General features: G+C 36.4%; 1 protein-coding gene across 2 annotated transcripts in view; it reads right to left on the bottom strand.

Annotated features, from left to right (window-relative positions):
* Positions 1-27,388, bottom strand: part of PDE7A (phosphodiesterase 7A) — a 95,049-nt gene that overhangs the window by 8,719 nt on the left and 58,942 nt on the right. Inside the window, exons 4-8 of one of the 2 annotated variants that reach the window (XM_032996185.2) lie at positions 20,439-20,522; positions 7,477-7,628; positions 5,752-5,815; positions 3,376-3,471; positions 220-320 (exon numbers count right to left, since the gene is read on the bottom strand). In XM_032996185.2, coding sequence (XP_032852076.2) covers positions 220-320; positions 3,376-3,471; positions 5,752-5,815; positions 7,477-7,628; positions 20,439-20,522 — 497 coding nt within the window. The remainder of the gene's footprint in view (positions 1-219; positions 321-3,375; positions 3,472-5,751; positions 5,816-7,476; positions 7,629-20,438; positions 20,523-27,388) is intronic. The other variant, XM_042786164.1, reaches the window with a different exon arrangement.

Raw genomic sequence — 27,388 nt, 5'->3', positions numbered from 1 at the left:
TGAACCCACAGTCTCAGCAACATGAAGAGTAATTCCCTGCCTTTTTGTATTCAAAAACGGTTTTGTTGGGTTTTTAGGTTTGTTTGCTTTTAATAAAAAGTGTATGTGCATACACACATATACGTTTATATGTGCACACAATCCATTTATATGCACACACACACAAATAGGTGCATTTCTGTACGTACATGTGACGTAAGAGTGAGAATACTCCCTTACCTTGGGCTCTTTTAAGTAACAGTGCATGGCCTGAGTCACATCAGCAGCATGAACTGCATTATGATAAGGATTTTGACTGTGATAATCTTCTTGAACCATAACTGCAGGAAAATAACAAATATCCAAATTTAAATAAAACAGCAATTTTTTCAAGTACCATTTTACCTGTCCTTGTTAGGCCCAGAAATATGCAATACCACATATTACACACACATAAAAGCGTCAAAGTCAATAAATCATCAGTTGAACCACGGTGCAGATATAAAAGATTTTTATGTGAAGAAATGGTATTTTCTAAAGGAAATCAACTATATGTAAAGTCATCTCAGAGCAAAAATTAAACAACTTGAAATCAATATATAATCTGAGATACTCTGACTTTAAGAACTTCCCAGGAAAGGCTCCCTTTGATAATCGAGCCTGCCTGAACGTTGAGCCAACCTGGAATACAAAATGAAGATGATACTATTCACCAAAGAGTCAGGCTGACTTCGTATCACGCCCTGAAAACAGACAGGACCAGAGGAACTGGGCACTGCTTTCCTGGCACATGAAGTACTGTTCCTTCCCCTTCAGGAGAGGGGTCATGGAAAGCCACCTCTACATAGTTTAGGCATCTTCTCATACTTATACTCAGGCAAATTTAAGCCTATCTACAATTTAGAAAAGAATCTCATTTAGATGATGGTCTGACTAGCCACTCCTAGATTTAATATTCCCTATTTAGCTTCATCCTTGCTCTCCTCTACCTTCCTGGCTGTCTTTAAACGCAGGTAGACTACTTTAAAGGACATCAACATTAGCTTGAGTACGTAGAGTAAAAGAACAGTAATGGTAAAAAGGATGGAGGGGGAGAAGATCTGAAACACAACAATCAAACTATATTCCCAGGTTTTGCCTGGCAGGACACATTAGCTCTTTCAAGCTCAAAAGAACATTTTCCTGGCTAACTACAGTCTGTCAGTCCCATTCAGGCAAACATGCCCACAACCTCTTTTCCCACTCAGCTTACAAGCTAGTACCCTCCATGTAACTGTGACTGTAACGATAGAGCATTACTGCTATGGTATTTGTGAAGAGCTGTGGTTCATGAAAAGTCAAAATATGGTAACCATCGTATAATCTCAATAGTACTCAATGCACAGCTGACACCTCATACAGAAAATAACGAAAATAAGCAGCTTCAGCCTCTGCAGCAAAACTCCTTTTCACATATTCCTCACATCCAGTGCACAAAAGATGATGTCCTTGGCTTGCACCTCATTTTTTTTGTGGCTTCATAGACTGGTCCAGCTACCTGAAGTCTACAGTTTCCTTAACTTACTTTAATAAAACAGACCTTGGACAATATTTTGATCACAGTTTGCCAGAGCTAGAATGGCACAACTACTCTGTGTTTCCAGGAATGTAGTACTTTGTATTTTCTCTCTCCCTGTTCAGGTCTGGAATGAGAACTTGAAAACACACAGTGGGAGGAGAGAGATCTTCAAGTAACCTTTGGAAATCACACAAAGACTTCATATGTGTATAAACAAACATATATATACACACATGCACACATATGTGAGAGATATATATACACACACACACACACACAAATAAAACGTCGAGGTCTTACTGAGGACTAAAATAAGATTTCTCTCCTTAAAAAGATTCCAGTAAGTTGTCAAATAAAGTGAATTTTGTGTGACACTGGACCACGTGAGCTATCCTAGTCTTCTGGAATTTGATCTTCAGATTACTTTGAACTAGGGTATAAGAGGTAGCAAAAGAAAAGAATGAATTGGGTTTATGCTAAGAAGCTTTATTTGGAAGAAATTGATTGGACAGATGGGCTAGGAGAGAGCTAAGAAATGTTTTTCTCACTGCTATTAAATAGAAGGCATTAGTGAAATAGGAAAGGTGGTGAATTACAAAGCTAGAATAAAATTTTGCCTTCTTCCAAGTCTAATCTCATTTTAGTGACTTACGGCTTTGAGTAGTCATAATGTAGTTAAGACCTGTAAGCTTTTGATAACAAGTTAACTAATCCAGTCACTCCTAACTGGCCCTTCATTTCAAGTACTGCCATTTGCTAAATCTCAACTAACCAGGAAATAAGCAAGATGAGAAAGACAAAACACTCTCAGTTACAACCTGAGTAGCCAATATATCAGTCCTCAAGGTCGGCTGCTCTGTCTTTTTGAAACTGGAAGGAATTGAATCCACTTTAAAACAAGAAGTGCGTGACAGAACTGTAATTTTTTTAAGGTGAAAGAGAACTAAATGATGAAAAAAAACAACCAAAACCCGAAACATTCCCTTGTTTGAAAGGACAGAAAAGGCTTCCAAGTGTGATTTCTCCCCTGTCAAATGACAAGCTTTGTAACCACCAAATTGATTTCTCTGAAACCACGAGAGCCTGCTAAAAGGGACCAGAAACTTGTTTCTTCTCAGTTAAAAAAGCATTCCATTCCACAAAATTAAATAAAAGGTACTGTCACAGAAGAACTGGAGGAATTCTCACACCAGCGTTGGTGTCTATGAGGATGCAGAAAGACAGCTCCTTCAGCTGTTAAGTGAAAGTACCACTTGGTTTGAATATTCCACATTGTATTTACAGTTCCTTCCACTGAAGCGTTCCAGTGCTGCAGGCCCAAACATGCGAGTAAAAATTGTCTTGCAGTCTGTCTATGGAGAAAGCATGCCCACAGTATAGTGCTTATTTGTAGAAGTTCAAGCAAGAGATAGCATTAAATTGGCACCATTAAATATGGCTAAGCTGGCACGTTCAATGTAGCAAACTACATCATGAACTTCGGAAATTCAGATTAAAACAGAACTGAAAATCAAAACAAAGGAGCTATCCCAGCCTTTCCCAATAAAAATGTCACACAATGTCACATATACTCCTGATTATTTAGATTTCATAAATACAACATAGTATCTGCTACAAGCTACTAAACTTGTTAATACATGTTTGGATTTAACATGGAGATTTTTACACTCATAGAAACTTTGACAGATTGTACAGTGATTTAAATTATACTGATTGGGACAATCTGGACTGCATCAGTACTTTTCAAACCTTATTGCTAAACTGCAACCAGCACTTCAGTTCAGGTATAAAAATGCGGATAAACAGCAATATTCATCATAATAAAAAGCTGTATTTACCCAAAAATCTACGAAGTTTCATCGTATCTAACTGGAAGTGTTCAATTAGTCCATGAAGATTAAACAGATGAAAGGTTAAGCTGACTAGACTGTTTCCTAAAAATAAGATGAAAATACTAATTCATTTGAAGCCATGAAATCAGTGACTCTTTCATAATAAATGTATTATTTCAAACAACATACAAGCAAATTTACCAATTTATGATAAATATTTAAATCTTACTGCATGACAAGATTCCATTAGCTATCTCCTCTAGTAACCACCAGAGGTTTTGCATAATTATAATGCATTCACCAATTGTCCACTGTCAGCTGACAGGAGGAAAATGTTACTGAACATTAAAAAAGCAACAGGTTTCAATGTTCAAACCTGTTACAACAGCATTCAACTTCATAAATACCATGATGCAACGTATCACAGACATACAGCTTAAAACTGAATACAAAAATAACCTGGCAGAGAAAAAAAGCTAGCACTATCAATTAGCATACATTGTACATATGCTATCTCTCATTTTCATCATGTATTTTGCTAAACTACTCCTTATTTCACCCAGAACTGTGGAAGTTTTAAGTTTCTCTAGGAAACGTATACTGTTACAAGCTTACAATATACTTCACCTACTCATAGCTATAATATCATAATCACTTGTAGCGGTAAAACAAGTAAAACTGTAAGAGAGAGATAAATAGCTTGCCCATTATTTACTCTGCAAACAGTATGTAGTGGCAGGACACTCAATTTTGGTACACAGACTCTGACAGTCTTCACTTAGCAGGAATTTAAGAGCCTGTCACAGACAGAAACTGAGGTAACAAAAGACAATGATTTCTGCTAAATCTAACTTATTTCTAGGCTTAATGCATTTGCACGTACATGCCACTTCCTCACAAGAAGATAGGCAATTCTTCCAACATTTACTGAGTAATTTTCTCACAAGCTCGTCCAGGGCAGCTCATCAAGCAGAGTTTTATAGAGAGCATTCTCCCCTTACAAACTTTCAAGAGCAAGACTGCCTGTTCAAAATGTCCTAAAATGACTAAATTAGGATGCAAAATGGATGGCATAGGAAGGCTTCCCTAATAGAAGCTGTACCAGTATTATCTAAAACGTATTTGAAAAAAGCATATTTAAAAGGTAGAGAAGGCCTCTTATAAGAACGACTTCTGATTACTCCCACCTGATAAACTAATCCAAAATAAACTACACTTACAAACAAGTTAACTTGCACACATAGCTTTTTCCTCCTTCAGTTACCTAGTTACCTGGCCTAAAGTTTATCAAAATTTTATTTTAAAAAAATCCTGTTTTCATTTTTTCTATCTATTTTCTGTAATTAAATCAAACTGTGAGGATACTACTTTTACAGTAGATTAAGCCAAGCACCTCGTCAACAAAACAGGAGAGAAAATCACCTTTCGATGCCACATTTCCCCTTCTGCCAACTTTAAACACTCTGACTGCATCTGTGCTACCAACTCCATTTGACTGATGCAAAACATACAAGAGCTGCCCTCCATTCGCTTCCCACAATGGCACAAATGTCACTGGGATGCTGGACTTGCTCATCTCCTTCTTCCATTCTATTCAAAATTGAGCTTCCACTGCTGCAATTTTAACACAAAACTTCACCCTACCCACTGCAGCAACCCTCCTTCCTCCTTCACAGCACATTTACAGATCTCTTTTCTAACTGTCTATCCGTAACTTAAACAATATTTTGATTTAGACTTTTTTTTTTTAAAAAAAAACAGCTACTTCTGTAGTTTCTACCACTATTTGTAGTGGGTACACAGAACTAACCATAACATTCTCCTCCTCTTTCTACTTTGTGCAAGCTACTGTCAGCTCAATTCCTTATTCTCTAGGTATTCTATTATGTCGTAATTACAATGCATTCATACCAACATGCCTTCTTATCGTACTGCAAAGTCATAGAACTGTTCTATCTAACTTTATCAGAAAAATATTTTTTCAATATAAATGACCCTTTGGACACAACCATACAAGCAACCAGCCCTTTGTATTTAAAAAAAAAAAAAACAAAACAAAACAAAAAAAAACACTAAGTTAGCAAAATTATTTGTTAATTTATATCAAACTACTACTTCAAATTACTAAGAGATAACAGCAACCTACAAAGTACAAGAAGGGCCTCTTCTACAAATCATTATTATCAGTACCGACAGTAACAGTATTTTAACAGAGTGACTAGGCAAAAAAGGATTTAGATTAAATACTATTAAATCAAAAACTACTACCTGATGAAATTTGTGCTTTTCTAGTGAACAAGCAATCACACACTGCAACACAAGAGTGATAGTTAAGTTATGCTAAGAGATAAAACACAAATGAAATAGCAAAAATAAACTCACCATTTGTCAGTCTATCAAAAAGAAAAATATCAAAATTCCAATTTCCAACCTTCTCCAGCATGCACTGAAAGAAAACACAAAAGTTGTCATTTTTTTTCTCAGTATATGCCTATCTTCCCGTCGCCCAGAGGAGTCTCTAAGATTTCAAAGACAGATGCAAGTTGTAGGATTCCTACATGCAAAAAAGCAGTATTAAAAGAATAATTAAATATCTGATAACTGTAAAACTTTAAAATACATATTACAAATTTAAAAAATGGAAAAAGGAGATTTTTCCCTTCATCCTTTAGTGAATTTCTTAAAAGAAGTAAGACACAATTTAAAGCAATTAGGTTAAAAATGGGAACACAGTATGACGGAATGACTCTGTATTCAGACTTTTTCCACTTTAATTTTTGAAGCTAGTTAGTAAATTAATATCTGTGTGATCCTTTACCTTGCTTTCTCTCTTCCCCCTGTTATTTATAGAAGGCAAATAATATCTAGATACTTGGAGACATGAAAGCAAAGCTTCTGATTTCTTTAAGAAACCGGCTTTTGACTTTGCACCTTACTGCACTGGCACTTCTGCACAGCTGCTCCACGTGAACTGCTCTCCCAGCCACAGGGATGAACAAGAACAGCAAACAGCACTTGAGCTCTCCGAGTTCAGCAGTCTCTACCTTTATCCAGCACATTTCACGACAGATACTTCCCTCCTCCTATCCTCATTAGACTGGTAGAGCTCTTTTGTGGTCCGATTATACGTTCTAGCTTTTCTCCACCAGCCACTAAAACTCCACTAACCAGAAGAAACAAGAACATTAACAAGATCTTTTTACTATTAGATTAAATGTACATTCTTAAAATCCATCCTCTGGGCTACCAGATTCTTCCTGTGCCACAGCCTGGTCATGTTCAGCATGGATACGTTCGTTGTATTGTAAGAACCTTCCTTTTCTGACCGACACAAGGCACTACATGCAATCAGGAAGACGACACCCCGCCTCTGGGGTCTGGAATAACCTGAGTATCGTTTGGCTGCTTGGCCCCCGCCAGCACTAGCCACCCTATCCCCATCACACTAGCCTTTCATCCAATTACCTGTTCTCCTAATCCTGCCCGTCTTCCCAGGATCTGCCTTCCCGCAGCACAGGCGTATTATCACTATCGTATTTTCCTTTTCTAAAAGAACTGCCTATCAAAGGAAGTCAGTTTGGCATAATAATCTTCTGATAAATCCATTTACTGCATTTTATTGAGTTTTCAGTAGCAGGTTGTCACTCTCCCAGATGTTCATTAGTGAGGTTAAACCAAAAATGAAAGAGGGGGAAGAAATAGCTGTCCAAATTGCAACATTCCATCTCTTAAATACAGATACATTTCCCTTTCTTCACTTTTTCTTCAATGATTAAAGTGCATCCTCCAGTCTCTAGTTATTGGAAAAAAAAAAAAAAAAAAAAAACACGACACCACCACCACACCAGCAAATGCTAGCCACATATGCCAAAAATCATCCCAGTAAACTTGTGGGTGCTAAAGGAGTTTGTTAGAAACCATGTAATTTTGGCTGGACTTTATTAAGATCTATACATATATATACACACACACAAAAAAAACCACACACACACACAAAAAAAAAACACGCTTAAAATCTGCATTTGGTTGCACTTTTAACATGAGATATAGTTATATACTAGCAAACATTTTAAAAAATGTACTTAAAATAAAAATCAAGCAACCAACCTTCGCTTGTCCATTATAATCATCATCTAAAATGTTTGAAGAATTTGGAACAGTGATACCACGGAAAAAACGGGAAGATCTCAGGTATCGCTGGAAACTAAGCAACCTTCTCACATTTCTCGCAGACACAGACACCTCGATTTCAGAATTTGCTACAAAAAAAACAAGAAAATAAATACTGTCTCTAAAAAACCTTTACCAAAAAGACTGTTGAGGGAAGTTTAGTATGACAAAGGTGATGCAATTTTTTTGTGTATCAAATGTTTCATCTAAAAATACAGGTATTTTTATTAATAGTAAGTACAGAGCAATGGCTTAGAAAAAGTTTTCTGTGTAAGCATCCTGCGAAGAAAAACAAGTATTTAAATCACAGATGAAACTTTTATTTTTAAGGAACTCTATTACTGAAAGGACAGAAATACTATGGGAATTGTGTAAAGACACGCACAGAGTACTGCAAACAACTTTTTGTAAAACCGCTCTTACGTATACACATCCAATCCACGTCCCTAGAGAATCACAGAAGATACGTACACCAGCAAGAGAGTATCAGTAATTGTATGTTGATGCAGGAGTTACAGGTAGGTTTTGAGCACATATAAATAACTTTTACAGGGATCTTAAAGCTCTGAAATTCTCTTATCTGTATTGGCAAAGTTTTAAACACACACAAGTGATTTTGGTGCTTTTGCAGATAATTATGCTCAGAACCTCTCCTCTGCCAAACAAGTACCACCATTTACTTTCACAGCATATGTAATTCCTTTTCCCAGTATACTGAAAGCACTACAGAACATTGTTTTAGCCTGTTTTCAAAGATTAATACAAATATTCCCATTTACTATTAATAACTGGTTTATTCAAATGATTGATGGCAGTTGATGTTCAATTCCACTTGATATGCTTGAAGCATTTTAGAAGCCTGAAGATCAAACTATGCGTGGCTATAGTTTCTTTCCAACAGTGCATATATTTTCATTCTGAAATATATAAGGCCAAACTTGGCCTTTACTTTCTTTTCAGCACACAGCAGTTACACGTAACCAACAGACAGTCAATAATCTTGATAGACCTTCATTTCACCTGAAGTGACTTACGTTAAAAAAAAGAAATATATACAAAAAAGGCTTGAAGTAAGGAAGTCAATACAAACATGCTTTTTTCCAAAAATGCAGTTCTTCAAAACCAATGTGAGCCCAACTTTGCAGAATAGACCTCTTGCCCTTCCAAGGCACATTAGAAACTGGTGAAGTAAGCAATTACAATTTTTGTTCTTAAAGTCAGTCTAAAATATTTTACAGGGGAAGGTATGGCCTTATTAACAACCTCAGTTAAAAACCTCAGTGATTTCTAGTGGAAGCAGTTTAATTCTACGTAAGACAAATCTTTATCCATATAAATTCTTCTGCCTGCAGAAGTTCCAATGTACTTTCTGTTCTACATTGACTTGTTAATATATTAATTTCCAATCTACACTAATAAAATGCCTCTGAACAGAACTGACAATTGCACAAAAATACAATATCTAACCAAATGCAGCAATGTTTCACATCAACAGTCTGCACTAACCAAGATCAAATTGACACAAACTGGAACATTCTTTCAGACATGCCTGAAACACTTCATCAAGATACTGAAGCTCCCATCAGTTTCAAAGGGCTAACCCAGACAACCTCACGTGAAATAGCTTTCTTCAAGTCATCACACTTAAGGCCAAGGGCACTTCCTCTGAAGACACTGGCACCTATATATCCCAGTTATGTAAGCAGGTGTACCACATATGATAAAGATTGCTTAGAAAGCAACATTTACACATACAGCAGGCAAATACACAGATTCTGTAATGCTGCATTCCTCTTGCCAATATTTCTAACCATGTTCATTAACATGAGGATACAGTCTGAGCGCTGCCAGTCTGCAGAGCAGAGAAGCAGGGAGCAACACAGCTGCCCCTGTTAATGGAAAACAGACTTTGGGTAAGAAGTTTTTCCCCCCCTCAATCTTAATCCAGTCCCTTAAAATCCAGATTTCAGAACAGAACTCGTTAGGTTTGAAATAAAATAATGTGAAATGGGTATCTTTAGGTCATAAAATGATCTAAAATGTCCACAAGGTCACATACAAAATCCAAGAACTTCACTAAATCTCAATAAAACAAATTATTTAGCTAGAAGAAATCAGCACTCTTCTGGAAGTACAGACAGTTTTCTAGATCTATGAAAGAGTACTTATTACCAAGAGTTAACAAAACCCTACTTTTATTGTCATGCTACAAATAAGTCTCACTGCCACAGATGCCACCCATTAATCTTTGGCAAAAAGGAACAATGTGGGTAATACAAGCAGAACAACAGCTTTTGTCAGCGAAACACACAACCGAACACAGAAATGTGATGCTTTGGCAGTGTAGACCTGTGTTCCACCTCTATTTGTGTTCGTAAGTCATTTAGGGGGGTTGCACAGGGTTTTGCTTCAGTATTTTTTCTGATGATGAGGTGGGTACAGAGGCAAATTAATTACTCAGTTTCCTGTGAGGTTGAACAGTCATTCCTCTTTACTTTGCAATATGCTATTGAGGCATTAATCTTAAAAATATTTTTACACTCTCTACATTATCATCAATTTGTATAGTCCATAAACCACTACTCTTACACATTAATCTGACTTTTTTCTCCCCCTTATTTAAAAAAAAAAAAAAAAAAAAAAAAAAGAAGAAAAACAAAAGATCCCTGCTCCAGCTGATGTAATTCCAACAAACAACAAAGCATACTTCATTCCAGCTTTCCTGGCAGCAATGCTGCAATTACAGAATCACAGAATGGTTGAGGTTGGACGGGACCTCTGGAGCTCATCTGTCCACCTCCTCTGCTCAGGCAGGGCCACCTAGACCACACTGCCCAGGACTGTGTCCGGATGGTTTTGAATATCTCCAAGGATGGAGACTCCTAAACCTCTCAGGGCAGCTTGTGCCAGTGCTTGGTCACCTCACAATGAAAAAGTGTTTCCTGATGTTCAGAGGGAACCTCCTGTGCTTCAGTGTGTGCCCGTTGCCTCTGGTCCTGGCACTGGGCACCACTGGAAGGAGCCTGGCTGTGACTTCTTTGCACCCTCCCTTCAGGTATTTATGTACATTGATGAGATCCCCTGAGCCTTTTCATCTCCAGGCTGAACAGTCCCAGCTCTCTCAGTCCTTCCTCATCAGCCCCTTAATCATCTTCCCGACTCTTTGTTGGACTCTCCAGCATGCCCACCTCTCTTGTGTACCGGGCAGTTAAGACTTGGACACAGGACTCAAGGTGTTGCCTCAGTAGTGCTGAGCAGAGGGGCAGGATCGCCCCCCTCAACCTGCTGGCAGCGCTCCTCCCAATGCAGCCCAGGGCACCGTTCACCTTCCCTGCCGCAGGGGCACGGTGCTGGCTCATGGTCAGCCTGGTGTCCCCCGGCAGCCCCAAGTCCTTTTCTGCCAAGCTGCTTTCCTGCTGGTCAGCCCCCAGCCTGGGCTGGTGCCTCCTCCCCAGGGGCAGGGCTCTGCTCTTCCCTCCGAACTGCTATTTATCCCGCCTGTAGAGCCTCTTAGGTAGTAATGGCTTGATCAAAGGTCTCATCCTTTAGATCTGCACTGGTCAGATTAACTTCCAAATGAGGAGTTATTTTGAGCGCTACCAGCCCTCTGCAGTTCCAGAACACCTAATTCACGGGGACTATACCAACCCAAAAAGTAAATTGCTCGCTCTAACAAACGTTTCCTACAGGACAATTCAGAATAGGTGAGTCAGATGTGGAGGTTTGACAAGCAATTAATTTAAAAGGGAGGCTGAAAAAGAAAATAGCTAGCTTTCAAGGAAGAGGGGGGGAAAAATTAAAAAAAAGATAGGTTCTTCAGCCACAAGAACACTGATAGCTTGCGGTTTCCTTTTCCTCACAGATAAATTATTATGAAGGATACAAAAATCAACCACTTTGTGGTTCTGACAGACCAGCAAAGAGAAGTTAATGGGAAGGACTGGTAAACTGGATGATAGTTGTGCAATGGAAACTTGGTATTTCCCTCCTGGCACAAAGGGAAAATTCATTCCCTTTATATGCATGATTAATAAGAGAATGTCAGCCCATCCTCTTCTATCATGAGTCACGAAACGAGATGCTAATTTCAGAGACCCTACCAAAGCAAGGTTCAATTATGTATTTGTAATAGAAAGAAAAAGGTGAAGAGTGAAGAGTGCATTACATTGGCTCAAGAAAAAGCATATTGCAAAACTATCCCTCCTGCCAGCCCAAACATCCTTCATTTGATTTGGAGCTTTCAGTGTGCTAAATGCTTCTCATATCCAGTAGTGACCATTTGCTCTTAAGAGATAAGGACAGTTTAAGGACAAATTAGAATGAGGAAATAAATGAATATATGACATTCACAGTCTTGAGAACTGAAACGGCATGAAAGCAAAGTCAGGATGCTGGACCTGTTAAGAAAAAAGCTACAGCATTCAGAAGTGCCTTCGATGGAAGGAACCAGAAGCCTGAAACTGTAGGCCTCTGTACCTAGTCAACAGGGCTCTCCTATTATATTCTCTTTCCCTTAACTCTTCATGCCCTGCTTAAAGGTAGAATATCATCCAAAGTATTTGTTACTTCCAATTTATTTTTTTATTAAAATTATTATATTCTTGTTTCTAAGCCTCTTAAGACAGATGCTGATATAAATTAAAAATGCCTCTCTAAAATCAAGAAAAAAATGAGTAATTCTGTTTACTAACATCAGTTATTTTGCTAATGTTATGCATATACAGCAAGAAAATAATGCAAGTTGTCTTCATGCAAAAGATTTCATCTGTATTCCAAGACACTTATTTTAATCCCTCTTCCCACTCTCAATCTTTTAAGTATGTTGTACTTCATGAAAACCTACAAAATTTTCTCATATTTCACAGGGATATTAAATATTTTTCTCATGCTGAAATAAAAATACAAAGTAAAGACATGTGACAATCACAAAATCATAATATACTGATATATTTATTCTCAGAACTTTTTCATCTTTTGCATAGTAAGGACATAACATAAAGAATGACAACTTAATTTTCATTTGGTTTATTTTTTTTATTAATAAACCCCTTAAATCCTAGCAAAATGCTGCAATTTTCTTTTAATGCAAAGATAAAGACCCGCAGACTCTGATGGCTATCCAAGCGTAAGAACTATAGCTCCATTTCTTCCCTGCCACAGCCCAAAAGGTAAATAAGAAATTATCCCTGATAAAAACAACTGAATTTTGCTATTACCAATAGAAAAAGCTTAACTGAGTATCTCAGATATCACTGACACCAACAGAAAAAGGAATTTCAAAACAAGGAAACAAACAAAAACCATTTTGAGGATAGTTCTTTATGTCTGAACATGAAACCTGAAGTTTAAGGTGTGTAGGTCCACTAGAGGAGTTTTTTCAAGAAATTCAGACAACTCTTCTTTTCACGGAAGTAATCTCTCACATTTTTTCCATATTAAAATCCAACTGCACACTTACCATTTTTACACAGCAGATACCTGTGTAAAATCACCAAACCTGGCACAGTATCTGAAAGTTTCCACTACCTGTAAATATAGGTGTTTGAAAAAAATACTCAGTTTCACATGCCAATTATAACCATATTTCTAACGCTTTCCAGGATACAAATAATTTTCTGTTTCAATAATTTTAAAGTATTACCTAGCATTTCACACCACTAGAGGGACCCATAAGCATTCTTATGTCACATCTATACCAATCAAACCATTAAGAAATGCATATTAGATCCACATACATTTAAAAAAATATATTTTAAGTTCTGTTATTTAGCTCCTCTAAGTTTTCCACTCACGATTCACGTTTTAGAGTACCTTTAAGCCATTCAGTACTGAAGTTATATATACAAGTTCATCTGAAACATATAATTTCAGCAAGGATTTAAAGTTACATATGAAGACTACTGGTGTCTAAATTACCTTATTATACTTCCTGTCATCCTTAGAACCACTCTGAAGCCCTGCTTAGTATCACTGTAAGGCACTATACCCCCTCTCCTGCTCAAAAGAAAAAATTAAGCCAGACTGTTTTGGTTTTTTTTTAATGTATAATATACATGCATTTATATACACATTCATACATGTCTTTCCAAATAACAGTAATCACCAGAAAATACGCTGTGGGTTAAGGATGAGGTAAACAAACATGGCTTTTGCAAGTGTCTTCTGACTGAGTGGAACCAGAAAAATTTGTTAAGTTTCAAGAAACTCTAGTAGTACTACAACTCTAATAAAAACAACAGATCCTCCCTCATGGATCACCATCACCACAGATAACTCCTTTCCTGAAGATTCCTACAGAATTAAATACTGCCCTAGCAAAGTACAGAACCGCAGAAGAATAGAATAATTTAGGTTGGAAGTGACAGAAGAGACTCCTGAAAATCCTTTGGTCCAATTCTCTGCTCAAGGAAGAGCTAATTTGAGAGAAATTATTACACAGCAGCAAAAGTGTAAAGAAAACACTGTGAAAAGGTATCTAAAGGATTCTACTCCTGTAACTCTTGCATTTTGGCTCCTCTTAATATTTCTGTAAACACCTCAGGAAGGATACAAAATTAAGTAAAACTGAACGATGCCATTCCTGTGCTCGACTGCATAACGTTATGCAATTATCTTGGGACTAGGGAACAGTCTATACAAGACGTATTCTTTCCCTACCAATTTACCAAATCATAACTCCAGCAATCCTGCAGTTGTATACTTTTTTTTACCTGATTTCACCCACTGGCAAGGCCTATCTATAGCTCACAACAGCATCGTGTGAACTAACAAACCTTACTGAGGCAAAATATTTAGAGGAATATCATCTGAATACGCATATATCCCTTGCAAAAATGTGTTATGCTGTGTTAATCAAGATACTGATGCTCTTGAACAAGTACTCAACACATAATGGTTCCCAAACAAAGGATAATATATTCCAGATCATCACCAAATCTTTTTCTTGATGTCTTCCAAACACCATTCTCTGACGTTCTAGAAATCTTCAGTTCTACAGCAATGGAGTGACAGAACCTGCAAGTAATCATTTTTGGCTGATTTTCTCCCCCAGAAATGAAAGAATAGTTCAAAAATAACCACACATCATGGTTGACAGAAAAAGAATATCCCTTAAGAGTCTCTATGACTGTCAATACAGAAGTCAACTGAGAGCAGAGACAAAAACAAAGGAGCTCTCACATACTTTATGCCAAATTGTCCAGCATGACCAAAAAAAAAAAAAAAACCAAACCACAAAACAAAACAAAAAAAAAAAAACACAAACACAAAACCTTTCAAAAAAAGCTACTTGGAGAAGAAACACATTGAAGAGGTTCAAAAGAAAAGAAAAAAAAAAAAACTAGAATGTGGCTGTATCTAAAGTCAAATTTACCTCAGCAATAAAACACCGAGTGGGCTGTACCAGTGCAAGACTCTAGAGCACACATGCTGTTTTACATAATCTTGAAGAAATTATAGGTAAAATAACATAAATAACATTCTAGGATAGCAAAAGAAAAAACAGGGGGGAAGTTGGGGGGCGGGATCTGTTCTGTATTCTCAATTGGAAGCTTCTACCCTGAAATCTCCCTTAACCAAGCTCACTTTTCACTTCAAGTTCATCTTCCCTGTTTTCCTTTGGCCAAAGTTGTATTTAGGACATTTTCTGTGACTTCCCCTTGTGTGACTGCACTCTCCGCACTAAACTGAAGTCAAAATTTCTCTCACATTGAGGAAAACAATTTATTTGAATAATCTGGATTGTGAATAATTAGATTACAGTTTCAGAATTAATCTTTCACAAAAATGCAGCTTTTAGAGAAATCTCTTCAGTACAAGATTTTCACTCTGCAGTGCTGGTATTTTCACAGGGAAACAAACACTTCATTCAACCTATGACCACACAGAAATCTTGCATGACATTATGCATTGTGAAACTCACCCTTCTTCACAGTAGACTGCTGAACAAGACAATTAGTCCTATCCAGATTCAGCTAGGCAATTCCTCTATTTTCTCGAAACAGAAAAGGGCATTCAACTTCATCTGGACTATGCTCTTTTTATCTCAACCTCTAGATGGTATTGTCAAAAGCAAGATCAGATATTGTTACACAAAGATTTCCCAACTTAAGGCAGACAATTTGGTTTTGAACTCTTCTCTCTCTTCTTTCACTTCTGGACTCTCACCCAAGGGAAGTCTAAATTCACTGTCCAAGGTAAACCTTTTCCAATGATTTGTGAGTGAAAAACTAGGAAGTTCGAAACACTAAGAACAGTAGTTGCTGACATATTTGCCAGATCCCAAAGTAGCATGTAAAGTGTTCCAAGAAATGAAATTTCCAAGTAAACAGTCTGAAAGCTCTATACCAAAGAAACTCTGGAATTTCTCCATGTGTTTGCACTCTTAAAGAGAATTAGATTTATCCATCACCTATTAAAAAAAAAAAAAAATCACCAAAGCTCTTCCTTTCTTTCCCTGCTAAAAAGGCTCCATACACAACTAAAGAGAACCATCATCTAAGTCTCAATGCAGACTTCAGTTCCCATCACATCATTTTCTCTCCTATGTGAAGCACCATACTGGATGCAAGCATGAATTTGAACCGAAATTGAGTCATTACTAAATGTTTACAGAATCATGCCAATTAACTCAAAAAAACCTTTCATCTTTCTAAGATCTTTTAACTCACAGATGTGACATATTCAGTTACCTATAAAACACAAAATAGAGCCACACGTGTTGGCAACACCACCATCTCCCCACAGAAGCATGCCCAGACTCAAGTGGCACAAGAGAATTCTAAAAACCTTTTGACAAGATCTTATCTATTCTGGTGCAGATACAACAGGAAAGGCAAGAAGAAAAAAATGTTTCCTCTCCACAAAACCGAAGTATTTGGTTTTTATCTGGTTCTTCCAGACTACATCCAACAGCCCTTTCCTAAAAAGGAAGTTTGAGAGCATTAAACTTGTATCTGCATAAGACACTTCCCAATATTTTTGCTGTTATCTTAATTGTTCACTTTAGCTTCGCTTTATTCATTTTGGTTTCACTTCCTCACTATAACATACTGTACACAATACTGAGCACATTTGCTGACTTTTTTTTTTTTTCAGGTGAAACAGGGAGTGATTAGGGCACATTATATATTCTTTTGTTTGTGCATACTAGAAAATCCTCACAAACAATCAAAATCTCTTAAGAGCATGTCTGTATATACATATACACACAGAGACATATGCATATAAAAACAATAGGTATTACTGACAACCTCTCAATAGCAAAAAAATATAAAACCTAAAATTTTATTGCTGGCTTGCTATCTCTGAAAAAGGGAATATTTTTATACTGCCATTTACCAATTCTTCTACCAAAGATTTTGTTTTGCATTAGCTTTTATCAACATATTCTGTCAACACTGCAGACTGAATTACTATCTGTGATATTTTCGGTAATGTAAAAAACAATTTAAAAATAATCATGTTAACTACAGTCTATTTGTAAACCAGTAGCGAGCAAGAGTGGTTATAACCACTGCAATCGCTTTTCCAGTAACTTCCCTGAAAACAAAGCAGTACATGCTGGGTCATCAGACCACAAACGGCCAAACAGTCCTTGTTACCTGAGGAGGGAAAAGTAGATCTAGTGCTCTATATTCAACTGAATAAAGTACTAAAGTGTCTGCAATTTACTATGCAACTGTGAAATACGTACATCCCCTGAACAAAATCAGACCATTATATTTAAGGTAAAAGTTTACTTCCAAGGAAGAAAGTTACGTGGCTGCTTTCTCCTCTCCAGAAATGGCACCTTTTAGCTGCTAACTTGAGGTTATGCCCATGGTCCCACACAGACACGACCAACAGACCACACTAGCAGAAAAACTAACTGATGTCCCAATGTTAACCAATTACCAACCAACATGAATACAACCCTGACTTTCCCCATTCATTGGGAAGCAGTCTTGCTGAAACAAAAAATTGTTTAATGAGCTACTCCTCCTGGCTAGTTCCTGCAATTAGCTATAAAGATGTGACTTCTGGAATAACGGCTACTATAGGAGGAAAACTACCACCCAAACTTAGTTTGATGATCAGACAAATTCTGCACTGAATAATCCTCAGATATGACTCCCATGCCACCATCTCTAGCAACAAAGACATTATTCCAACAATCATTTTAAAATCTAACTTCCTAGAAAGAAGTTACCATTGAGAATACTTCTAGCCAATTTAGAAATCTGAATATTCATGTGCCAGATACAGAGCTCTGGGATGAAGATGTAGACACTGAGTTTATAATCCTTAAGAAGAAACAGAAATGGTCTTAAGAACTAAATGCTAACAAACATTACTTTGGTAACACTAGTTGAAGTTGCAAGTGAAAATAACATTATGAAACAAGTTTTTTTTTTGTGTTTGGTTTGGTTTGTTTTTTTAAATAATGAGTAATGCATTTAAAATTCAGTACTCTTCACACCTACTAATAAAATATCAGGTTAAGTGTCTATTAATAAAATAATGGAAAAAGAGAATTGGTCAGGAGATTATTAGCTGGACTTACTGAAAAATGTTCAACTTTTTCACAAAAAAGACATTGACAAAAAGAGAAAATAATGCTAAACAACAGAAGTTAGCTAAACAGAATACAAAATGGGAATAACGCTTCAACGCTGTGAATGATAGCCAGTGTATGTCATCTGAAAAACAGGTAAGCAACGATCACTGCAAAATATGTGGAACCACAGAGTAAAGTTAGTGGATAGAAGACAGTTACAGTGAAACTTTCCAAACACCATGAAGCGAGCCTATCCATGCTGATGTTCAGTATGCAGCTGTGGGGAGGAGGGGAGGTAAAGTCAATATTCAGATGGCTTAGTCTGCTTCAGCTGCAGGAGAGACCCTTTTCAGGCCGGTTTTTGCCCCAATGAAGAGCCATCTGGCTTGGCCAGCTCCTCCCACATGCTGTCTACTGCTCAGAGAGGTGAACATTTTTCAGCCACGTAGTATTATGTGTTAAATTCCTTCTGGAGGTACCAGGGGAAGGCAGGGAGAATAACCTAAAAATTAGGTCAAATGTGATTCCAACAACTTCTCTCTACCCGCAGCCTGACAGTACGATACACACTCTTTTGCTTAAAACAATTAATGAAACACTGATCGGGACTCAGTTAGCATTGCAGAGAAAAAGAAAACATTTTACTGATTAAAAAAAAAAATAAAAAAATCTGTAAATTAATAGATAAACTAGTGATACGGTAAGAGATGGGGCTGAATTCCTTACTGACTTTGAAAGAAACTCCACAATGTAAAAGGAGTCTGAAATCAAAGAACAATGCTACAGCAGGCCACAGTCCTGAAGCACAAAAAAATCTGACTATAATATGGCAACTATGAAAACTGCCACAGCAGCTGACTTGAGAGGGAAGTTATAGCCAAAGAATTTTTTGGGCCTCCTAGCAACATTCTTTGCTGTCATCAGACACCACAGTTGATGTTGCTAAAAGTTGGTGCCTGGGCCTGAACAAGTAGGGGCAAGAAGAAAGGGTGTGAAAATCCTTTTCCTGATTAGTCATGATATGCCTGATGCAGACATCAGCATGGAAAGAAACAGCATGATGAGTACCACAGAAAATACAGTTAATTTGACAACAGCAATAGTACCATACGTGACTGCCTTTTAACAGTTCTTTTAATGTTTTTGTTAGCATTCTCCTGTAGCAGCATGAAATGCCACATATATATATATATGCACACACACACAAAAAGACATAGTTATGTAAGTCATAAATTGCATGCTATTTCTACAGAGAATTATTCTACTTAATAGAATTATCATGACTTGAGATGGAATTCTTATCCTCTTTATTGGAAAAAAAAAACGATACACCATACTCTTCAAACTTTGTTTTCTCACCTATTTTATGATACTAACTTTTCAATGAAACTAAGAGTTTAAAAGTTTTAAATTCAAGTAGTGATCTACTTTTAAAAAGAGTAACTTCAGTTAAGATCAGAATATTAATTAGACCAGTTTCTGCCACTCATTTTTATTAGTAATGTAATTACAACAACCACACTTGTTACCATGAAATAAGTTTTCCTAAATCTCTCCATTTCATTCAGAATACTTGGAATTGTGCTGACACAAATGTTGGTATAGATACTTTATGACACCTAATACACATTAATATTATTGGCATAATTTAATGAAGACTTAAATCCTCTGCACTTTTGCTGCATATTGATTCAGTAGTTATTGAAGTTTTTATATTACAACAACTACTGACATATTTAGCTATAACAATATAGATGTAGAGAAAAAAAGTGAAATTATCCAAAAATATTCTTGTAACACTTCCGAGAAAAAAACGTTTCCTAAAATACATAATCAAAAATATTTAGTCTGCTGCTTTCTTATAACACTTTAATCTTTCGTAAAGATTTGTCTAGGTCCAAAAAAATTTAAGTCTTAGCTACACATTTGGGTAAATGTAATATTAATTGATTATGATGAGGTCAAGAATATTGACATCTACTGTAATTCTCTTCAAACATCACCCTGAGCCCAGACCCTTCTGCTGCTTTATAAAAGCAGGAAAGTATACTTCTCAATAGATTGTGTCTGCCCAGTAAGAACTCGGCACACACATCAGTAGCTGTATATAAGATAGTATCCATTTCCATATGGATTCAGGTCTGAATTCAATGAGTTTAAACTATATTTTTAAAAACAAAAATTTAACAGTGAAGATTTTCCTCTTCTATTTTTGGTAGTGAAGTAGCAGGAAAGATTTTCCTAAGTAGTATAAAAAAATGGTCTTGCTATATAAGCTGCTAACTTTATTTTTAGAGGCTCAGTAGTTAAAATTAATGGAAGCCTTTGTTTACTTGTCATTTATCTGCTTTTAAATACTTACAGTGAAAAATACGGAAATCAATGTATGGATGAGAACCTCTTCTCTCTGTTTCAAATCCTGCCCGACTTCTTACTCGCACATCTCCTAGAAACAGGGTCAAGAGTGAAATAAAAGTGTGGAAGAGTGGCAGAGATAAAATGCAAATGAACATAGCCTGGAGGGGTAAAGATTCATGTACTTAATGGAGGAGGGTTATTCAAACAATAGGCCTACTTCAATGCTTTTTTGTTTTAAAGGTGAAATTCAAAACAAAGTTTGAAGACTTGTTAAACATGCAATCGCATGCTTTCTTGTCAAAATCTCTCCTGCCTAAGCATACGTTGCCAGAAGCATGTGATAAGCATTCAGATGAAATTAGGAACAGCTTGCTACACCAGTATGGTAAAAATGCACCTTAATGTGACAGGAAACAAGAACGGTAAAAGTTGATTTGTTCCTCAGTAACACACATAAAACGATAACATTTTGTATAATACAAAAAAAGATTCAGCTTTTAGAATGGTAGCTTTTAGCAAATAAGCTAGTTACAATATGATTTTATATTATATAATAGGATATTTTCCCACTAGCATTTACTTACTTGTGCTCAGCTGTTTGAATATTACACAAGAGCCTATTAAAATACCAAAACTCAGTATTAAAATGTTATCAAACTATTTTGCACTGCAATTAGCTTCAACCTGAATCTTTTAGCATGCTAGTTGATTTCTACTTATGCATTTTACCAACTGAAAGCTGATCAGTATTCTTTCATTAGGTATTTGTATGCATTAAAGTAAGTAGTTCACCTGGATTAAAAGCCTTCACTTAAAATCCTTTAGCACTTACAAATTTGAGCAAATCTTTGAGGATCAATTGCAATACTGTTTCCCTCCTCAAGTCCTAACGAAAAGTAAAATTTAAGACATGAAAATGTTCTTGTTTCTAATTATGAAAAACCTTCAGGTGTAGCATTAACCTCTCCTCAAACACAGCAATTTTCATATGAATCAAAACTAAGTATTTAGCACATGGAACAAAAACTGGTTTTATAAGAACAAAATAAAAACATAGCTATATAATTTCCAGCAACTGATAACATCTTGAGAGTGTTTTTATCTTTTTTTCTCCAACCTGCTAGTTTGTAATGCTGAAGCAGGCAGCTGGTCAGAAAATAGCTAAAGATATTGACTAAAACTCCAGTAATATACTTTTAATACTTAACAGGTATCTTTCTAGAGACACATACCTATAAACACTGACATATCTACAGTGACACACTTCACATGAATGTTGTCTTGTGAGGCACACTGGAAGGACCACAAAAAGGATAGTAGGCCCAGGGCTCCCCAAATAAGTCTAGAGTTTACATATTGGTAAACATACCAAATACATGTGCTTTTCAGTTACCACTCCTTTTGGTTTTTCAAAACTGAAAAGCTTAACAGAGCTGCAAGGGAAAGTAACCCAGATACTACCTGTAAATATGACTTTTCAGACCACTGATAATATATTACTGATAAAGGTTTCAAGCATTCATCTGAGCAGAGTGCAAGAGGCTTGTCTTGTTCCAGACAATACAGAGGCAGCAAATTGTAGAACTCTTCTTTTAGGCATAAGCAACTGGTGAATTTTATTTACAAAATAAATTAATAAAAAAGAAAGAGAGGAGGCAAATGTATTTGTAGCTGTGTATTGAAATATCAGTTTACACAGAGGAAAATGTAACTTTCATTACCTTTCATTCATATTTATCTGGGAAATCAATCGTAGCTACAGCTGTGTGAATGAGTTCACCAGCTGAATTAAAAGAAAAATGAAAGAGCTTTTTTAGTTTAACTAAGTTTTTACACAAAAGGTGGTACAACTTTTGTGAATTACATTTAATTTCCAAGGCAGTTCTAACTTTCAAAATTTGCCGACTGCAAGATGAATTAACATAAAGTTTCAACCAGTGTACAACTAGGTTTTGGTGAACAATTTACTTGTTCAATGTGTCAAGAATAGGAAAAGTTCACAGAAAAATACCTGAAGACTAACATGGAATTCTGCAAATACCAAAATAAGCAGGTTCATCTGATAAATGATATCCAGAAAATTTCTCTCTGCTTTGTTTTTTTTTTTTTTTAATTTTCTATTACCTAGTCTAACAGCATAGACAGAATAACAGTATCCCTGTTACTCTTGAAATGCCCGCAATGTTGCGGATTTTGAGTAGGAAAACAAGAAAAACTGTCTACAAGTGAAATGTAGACGTGCAGCTAACTGCATTGCTTTTAACAGAACTATGAAAACATCTATTTACAGGAATAGTTAGCCAACAGAAGAAATAATATACTAAAAATGCACATGGCAAACTAATAAAAGGGTAATTTTAATAAGACAAAGGTATTTACTTGCATACATATGAAATGAGAAACTCCCAGCAAGGAAAGCAGAATATTTTCATTAAATAGTTGTTTAACAAAATTCTCTCTCTTTGAATCATGGTAGAAGCAGAGGGTATTTTGTTAAGAATCAAGATCTCAACAGTGGATGAATTTTTTTAGAATATATTTGGATTTATTCTAGAAAAAGATATCACTTCTACAGGACTAGAATTTATCACAGTAAACAAAGTAGAAATTCCTGTCAGGCCAAAATGAAGGCCAAAGAGCTGTCTCCATTATCATTGTACAGAACTACTGCATTTTTCAAGATTTCAGACAATGAATGTGCTTGAAACAAGTTGGTACAAGTGGAATTTGAAGATACCATACATTGATCTGAAGTTTCTATGTATATAGAAGCATAAAAAGGAATAGCATCAAACTGGCTGCACATCAGAGCATTCTGAAATTATGTGCTATTAGCACAGCAAAATTAATCTCTACTGCATATATATATATATAGTTAGTCCCAAAAGATCCAGAAACACTGGACCACCGTTATGTATTCACTGTTCAGTTAAACTGACCTGCAAAGATCAATAGATCGCAAATGCACCCACTTCATTGTGCTTGCACACAACATAACATTCGCATCGATTTGCCTGGGAAATCTTGCACAAGTTTTTTGTAACCCTATGACTCTGAAATATGATACAGAATTTAATTCTAAGGAAGAGACATGTTTATCACCATAGGCAACTTAAAAAAAAAAAAAGGGCACATTTCAGATTTGAGGTTACTTTTATCAGACAAAAGGACACTGTTACATAATTCCTTCAAACAGCAACAGAAGTCCCACCTCAGAGCCAGTCATTTTTATGGCAGCTGAAAGATAATTAAAGTTCAACATCTAAACCAAAAGGAATTATGAGTAGTTTTCATTTATTTAGGCCTTTTAAAAAAAATATCAAAGTGTTTACAAAATCTTTTGAAACCATCAGATTGCACCGTTTGCTTATAGCTAATTTCCTTGGGGGGGGGGGGGGGGGGGGGGGGGGGAAGGCGAAGGGGTAGAAATGGTAGCAAGCTGACAGTTTTTATCTTAAGTGTCTCTTCTTTAGCCTTGAGCCACTCTGAAAAGATTCTCTGTTTCCTTAGGGGAACACATTCAAGTCCAGCATCTTAATGACAATGGACTTCCAGGAACAGTTTTTTCTCCCTGTTTGAGAGTTTCTGTGAATCCAAAGAATCAAGAGAAAGATTTAAAAAGCGTGAAGCCTTCCTTTCAAAATCTGATTTTGTGTAAAACTTGACAAAATAGGTTGGCTGAGTATTTAATTAGACTTTTTTCCAGAATAGTTCTACGTGACCAGGACTGCTCAAGTTTTTTAAGACAAAGGCCAGAAACTCAACTGAAGACGGAACAAATAGTGGAAGAAGGAATGTAAGAGGGAGGTTTGCAGCTACAACAACTGAAAAGGAATCAGGGCTGTAACAAAACTTACCTTGGGACAGATCGTTTAGTTCCTACTCCTCTCTCAGATTCCTGCTCACACCGCAAGGACAGCTCTGATACTTACGAGGCAGCTGAAATGCCACAGCTGACATCCCTGCGCGTTAGGGTTACACAGCACACACTCCGTGCTAGCCTAATACTCCAGTGCGGCACAGTAACAATGCAGCAGCTGCTCGGGGAGCTGAGGCCTTCTGGAGCAGGGGCAGAAATCTCAAGAGATCACGGAGGACAGCTGGGAGCAGAAATTACGACAGCCACCTCAAGGTAAACCACCCAAGCCAAAGCCATGAAGTTATGAAGAGCAGGATTTCCAGAAAGAATTACTAGCTTCACAGATTAAAGTTCCTATTAAATTTGTTGGAGAAACAGATGACAGGTCAGCTGAATATGCTGGAATTAAAGCAAAAGGAATACAACATAACAACAGCTACCAGAGAAGAGTGTGCACCTGCATTACACAGTAGCTTGCTTCCACTTTACCCTATCTGAAGTGATCGAGACCTCTAAAGGGGGGTAAAATGCTCCAGTTTTAGCTGAGAGGTTCATGCTCACTGATACAGTCAGTGCCCCACTCCTTCTACCCCATGCACAGCAGCAAAAAACTTTCAGGCAGTATAAAACAACAAGAAAAAGAAACCAGAAAATCAAAGAGAAAAGTCAAGAAAGCATCAAGATTACACAGAAGCACTTACATGAAATTCTGAGAATTCCTCATAGCTGCCGAGAGAAGTAGCTGACTGAGGTGATGCAGATATACTAGCCCTTCCAAGGTCTTAAAAGAAAAATTCTACAATGCTGCATCTGTATCTATATTTTTAAATCGTAAATAAGCCACTCGGGAGTGGCTTAGTGTATATTTTGGGAATGGGTATGACAGATGAGTCATTAGAGTCAACACTGTTTGTTTATATAGACACTGACGAAGACAGCTAAGAGTTGATTATTTTGTGTGCCCCTAAAATTTGTTCTTTTAAATTGAACCTGGAAACACTGACATATCACATGAATTTCTATTTACTTGGTACAAATTAATTTCCATCGGATTTTCAGTGGATTCCCATTGGAACGGCCTGAAAATGTTAAAGGAAGCAACTCTACAGCCAGCACAACGAAACAGAGGCATTAGCTTTATATTTTTGGTCTGCTAAAATAAACACCTTATCCAGGTACATTCCATTAGTAGATATAGTCTGTCTGGAATAATAACCAACTAAAAGGCAAAAGCTCTCATGACTGTGTCTAACTTCCCACTAAATTCCAGCTGAGAATTTTTCACAGATTACTCTGCTAAAGTGTACTAAGATAAATAAAAAAGCAAAACCAAAACCCCCACAGTACTGTGTGGGAAATGCAATACTTGACATTGCTTGCAAAAAATTCTAATTGAATATATTAATTCTTGAATCTACCCTGATATGAAAGGTCCTACGTATCGATGCGTCCAACTGTTCAGCTTTCAGGCTGGTCTTTTTGACAGTCCATTTACAAATACAACAGTAAGAAATCTGCAAACAGTTGCTAAACTTGTACGGTGTAGTGCACGCACCATTTGGGAAAACAAAGTGATCACCAGCAAGTGAGGAAGTAATGCCAATTTAACATACTGATTCAAGCATCCAAAGAGCAATATTTTGTTTGCGTGTTGGTACGCTCCTTCCCCAATGCTTTAGTCAGAAGAGGTCAATCCTTTAAAAGACTTACTGCCTCTGAACAGCTAGCATCATTGAACAGCAACGAATGCCAGCAAGAGCTATGCTAGTCATTACAAGCACCAATCACATACTGTAATAATTAATTCCAATAAGAGAACAAGTGAAAATTTAATTTGCTTAACATCACGTTCTGAATATATTCTAGTTCTGCCTATGAGAATAGTCAAAAGAAGTTTTCAAAACAAAGGAGATTTTTCCCTCAGTTCAGGTGTATCTACCAAGAACCACAGGAAGTCATTCTTCTAGCTTTACTTGAGCATTATCACAAACACTTCTGCAGAAACGATGGGCTTAACCACTTCATGGTAGATTTAAACTTCCAAAATAGCAAAAGGAATTAGAATAGTCTTTCCAGAAACTAAGAACTATTTTCTTACAAGCTATGTTTCTATCACTAGCAGATTAATTTTTAAAAATATAAAAACGCAGACATATACTTATAGTACCTTTAATTCAAGCATATCAGTGCATTTTAAAAATAAATTAACCCATATTACCCCTGTTGTGGAATTAAAAATACTCTATCTGTAGGATTTTGAAGCAGAACAACCTGTATTTTTTTTACTACTGCACAAAATAAATTTAGTTTAAAAAGAAGTATCATAAAATCTAGAAATAAAGCTACCTCAAGCCTTAATTTTTTTTCTCATGACTAGAGCAGAAAGATTACATTTTGAGGAATTCTAGTGTTCATCCTGCAAAAAGGATGATTAAAAATGAAAAAGTTACTTTAATTTTTGAAAATTAAATAAACCTATTTCCAAAAAAAAAAAAAAAAAAAAAACAGCAGCTTTTTCAATAAACATTTAGCAACCAGAATCTTCTGTCCTCCTACTCTTAAATCTCTAAAGTAATTACATTCTCTTATAAAAAAATTCTTCAGTAGACAGTCAGTGCTACAGTATTAAAAATTTCACAAACTTAAAAAATAAAAAGAACTGAAAACCAAAAAATGCGAATTTGTTAAGTCACTATTAGGTTTATATATACATGTATGCGTATGCCCAGATACGTAGGTTATGACTATAAATTTACATATATATACACACTTGTATACACATGCATATAGCTCACAACTTTAAATTCATAGACAACGCAGTTATGAATTTCTGGGGACTTTAATACATACAACATACAACTGAATTGAAAAGACTTGGGGCATAAAAAGCCATGTTCTGGCGGATTTAGTTGGAGTCAGTTAAGACTTTATAATCACTAGCTGTTGATGTTCACTGAGCAGTGCGAGACATCATGCAAGCATTCATAGTCCATTCCAACAGGAAACCATAGCTCAAGATGGCTCAAATTAAGTGGCATAAATTTGCCATGAAACAGACTTAAGAGTATATACACAGGCCCCATGCCACCTGCCCC

The sequence above is a fragment of the Tyto alba genome, unplaced genomic scaffold (genome assembly GCF_018691265.1).
Source record: "Tyto alba isolate M040663 unplaced genomic scaffold, T.alba_DEE_v4.0 Super-Scaffold_9, whole genome shotgun sequence".
NCBI classification, from domain to species: Eukaryota; Metazoa; Chordata; class Aves; order Strigiformes; family Tytonidae; genus Tyto; species Tyto alba.
The sequence above is the reverse complement of the archived record's forward strand: the minus strand, read 5'-3'. Positions and strand labels throughout refer to the sequence as shown.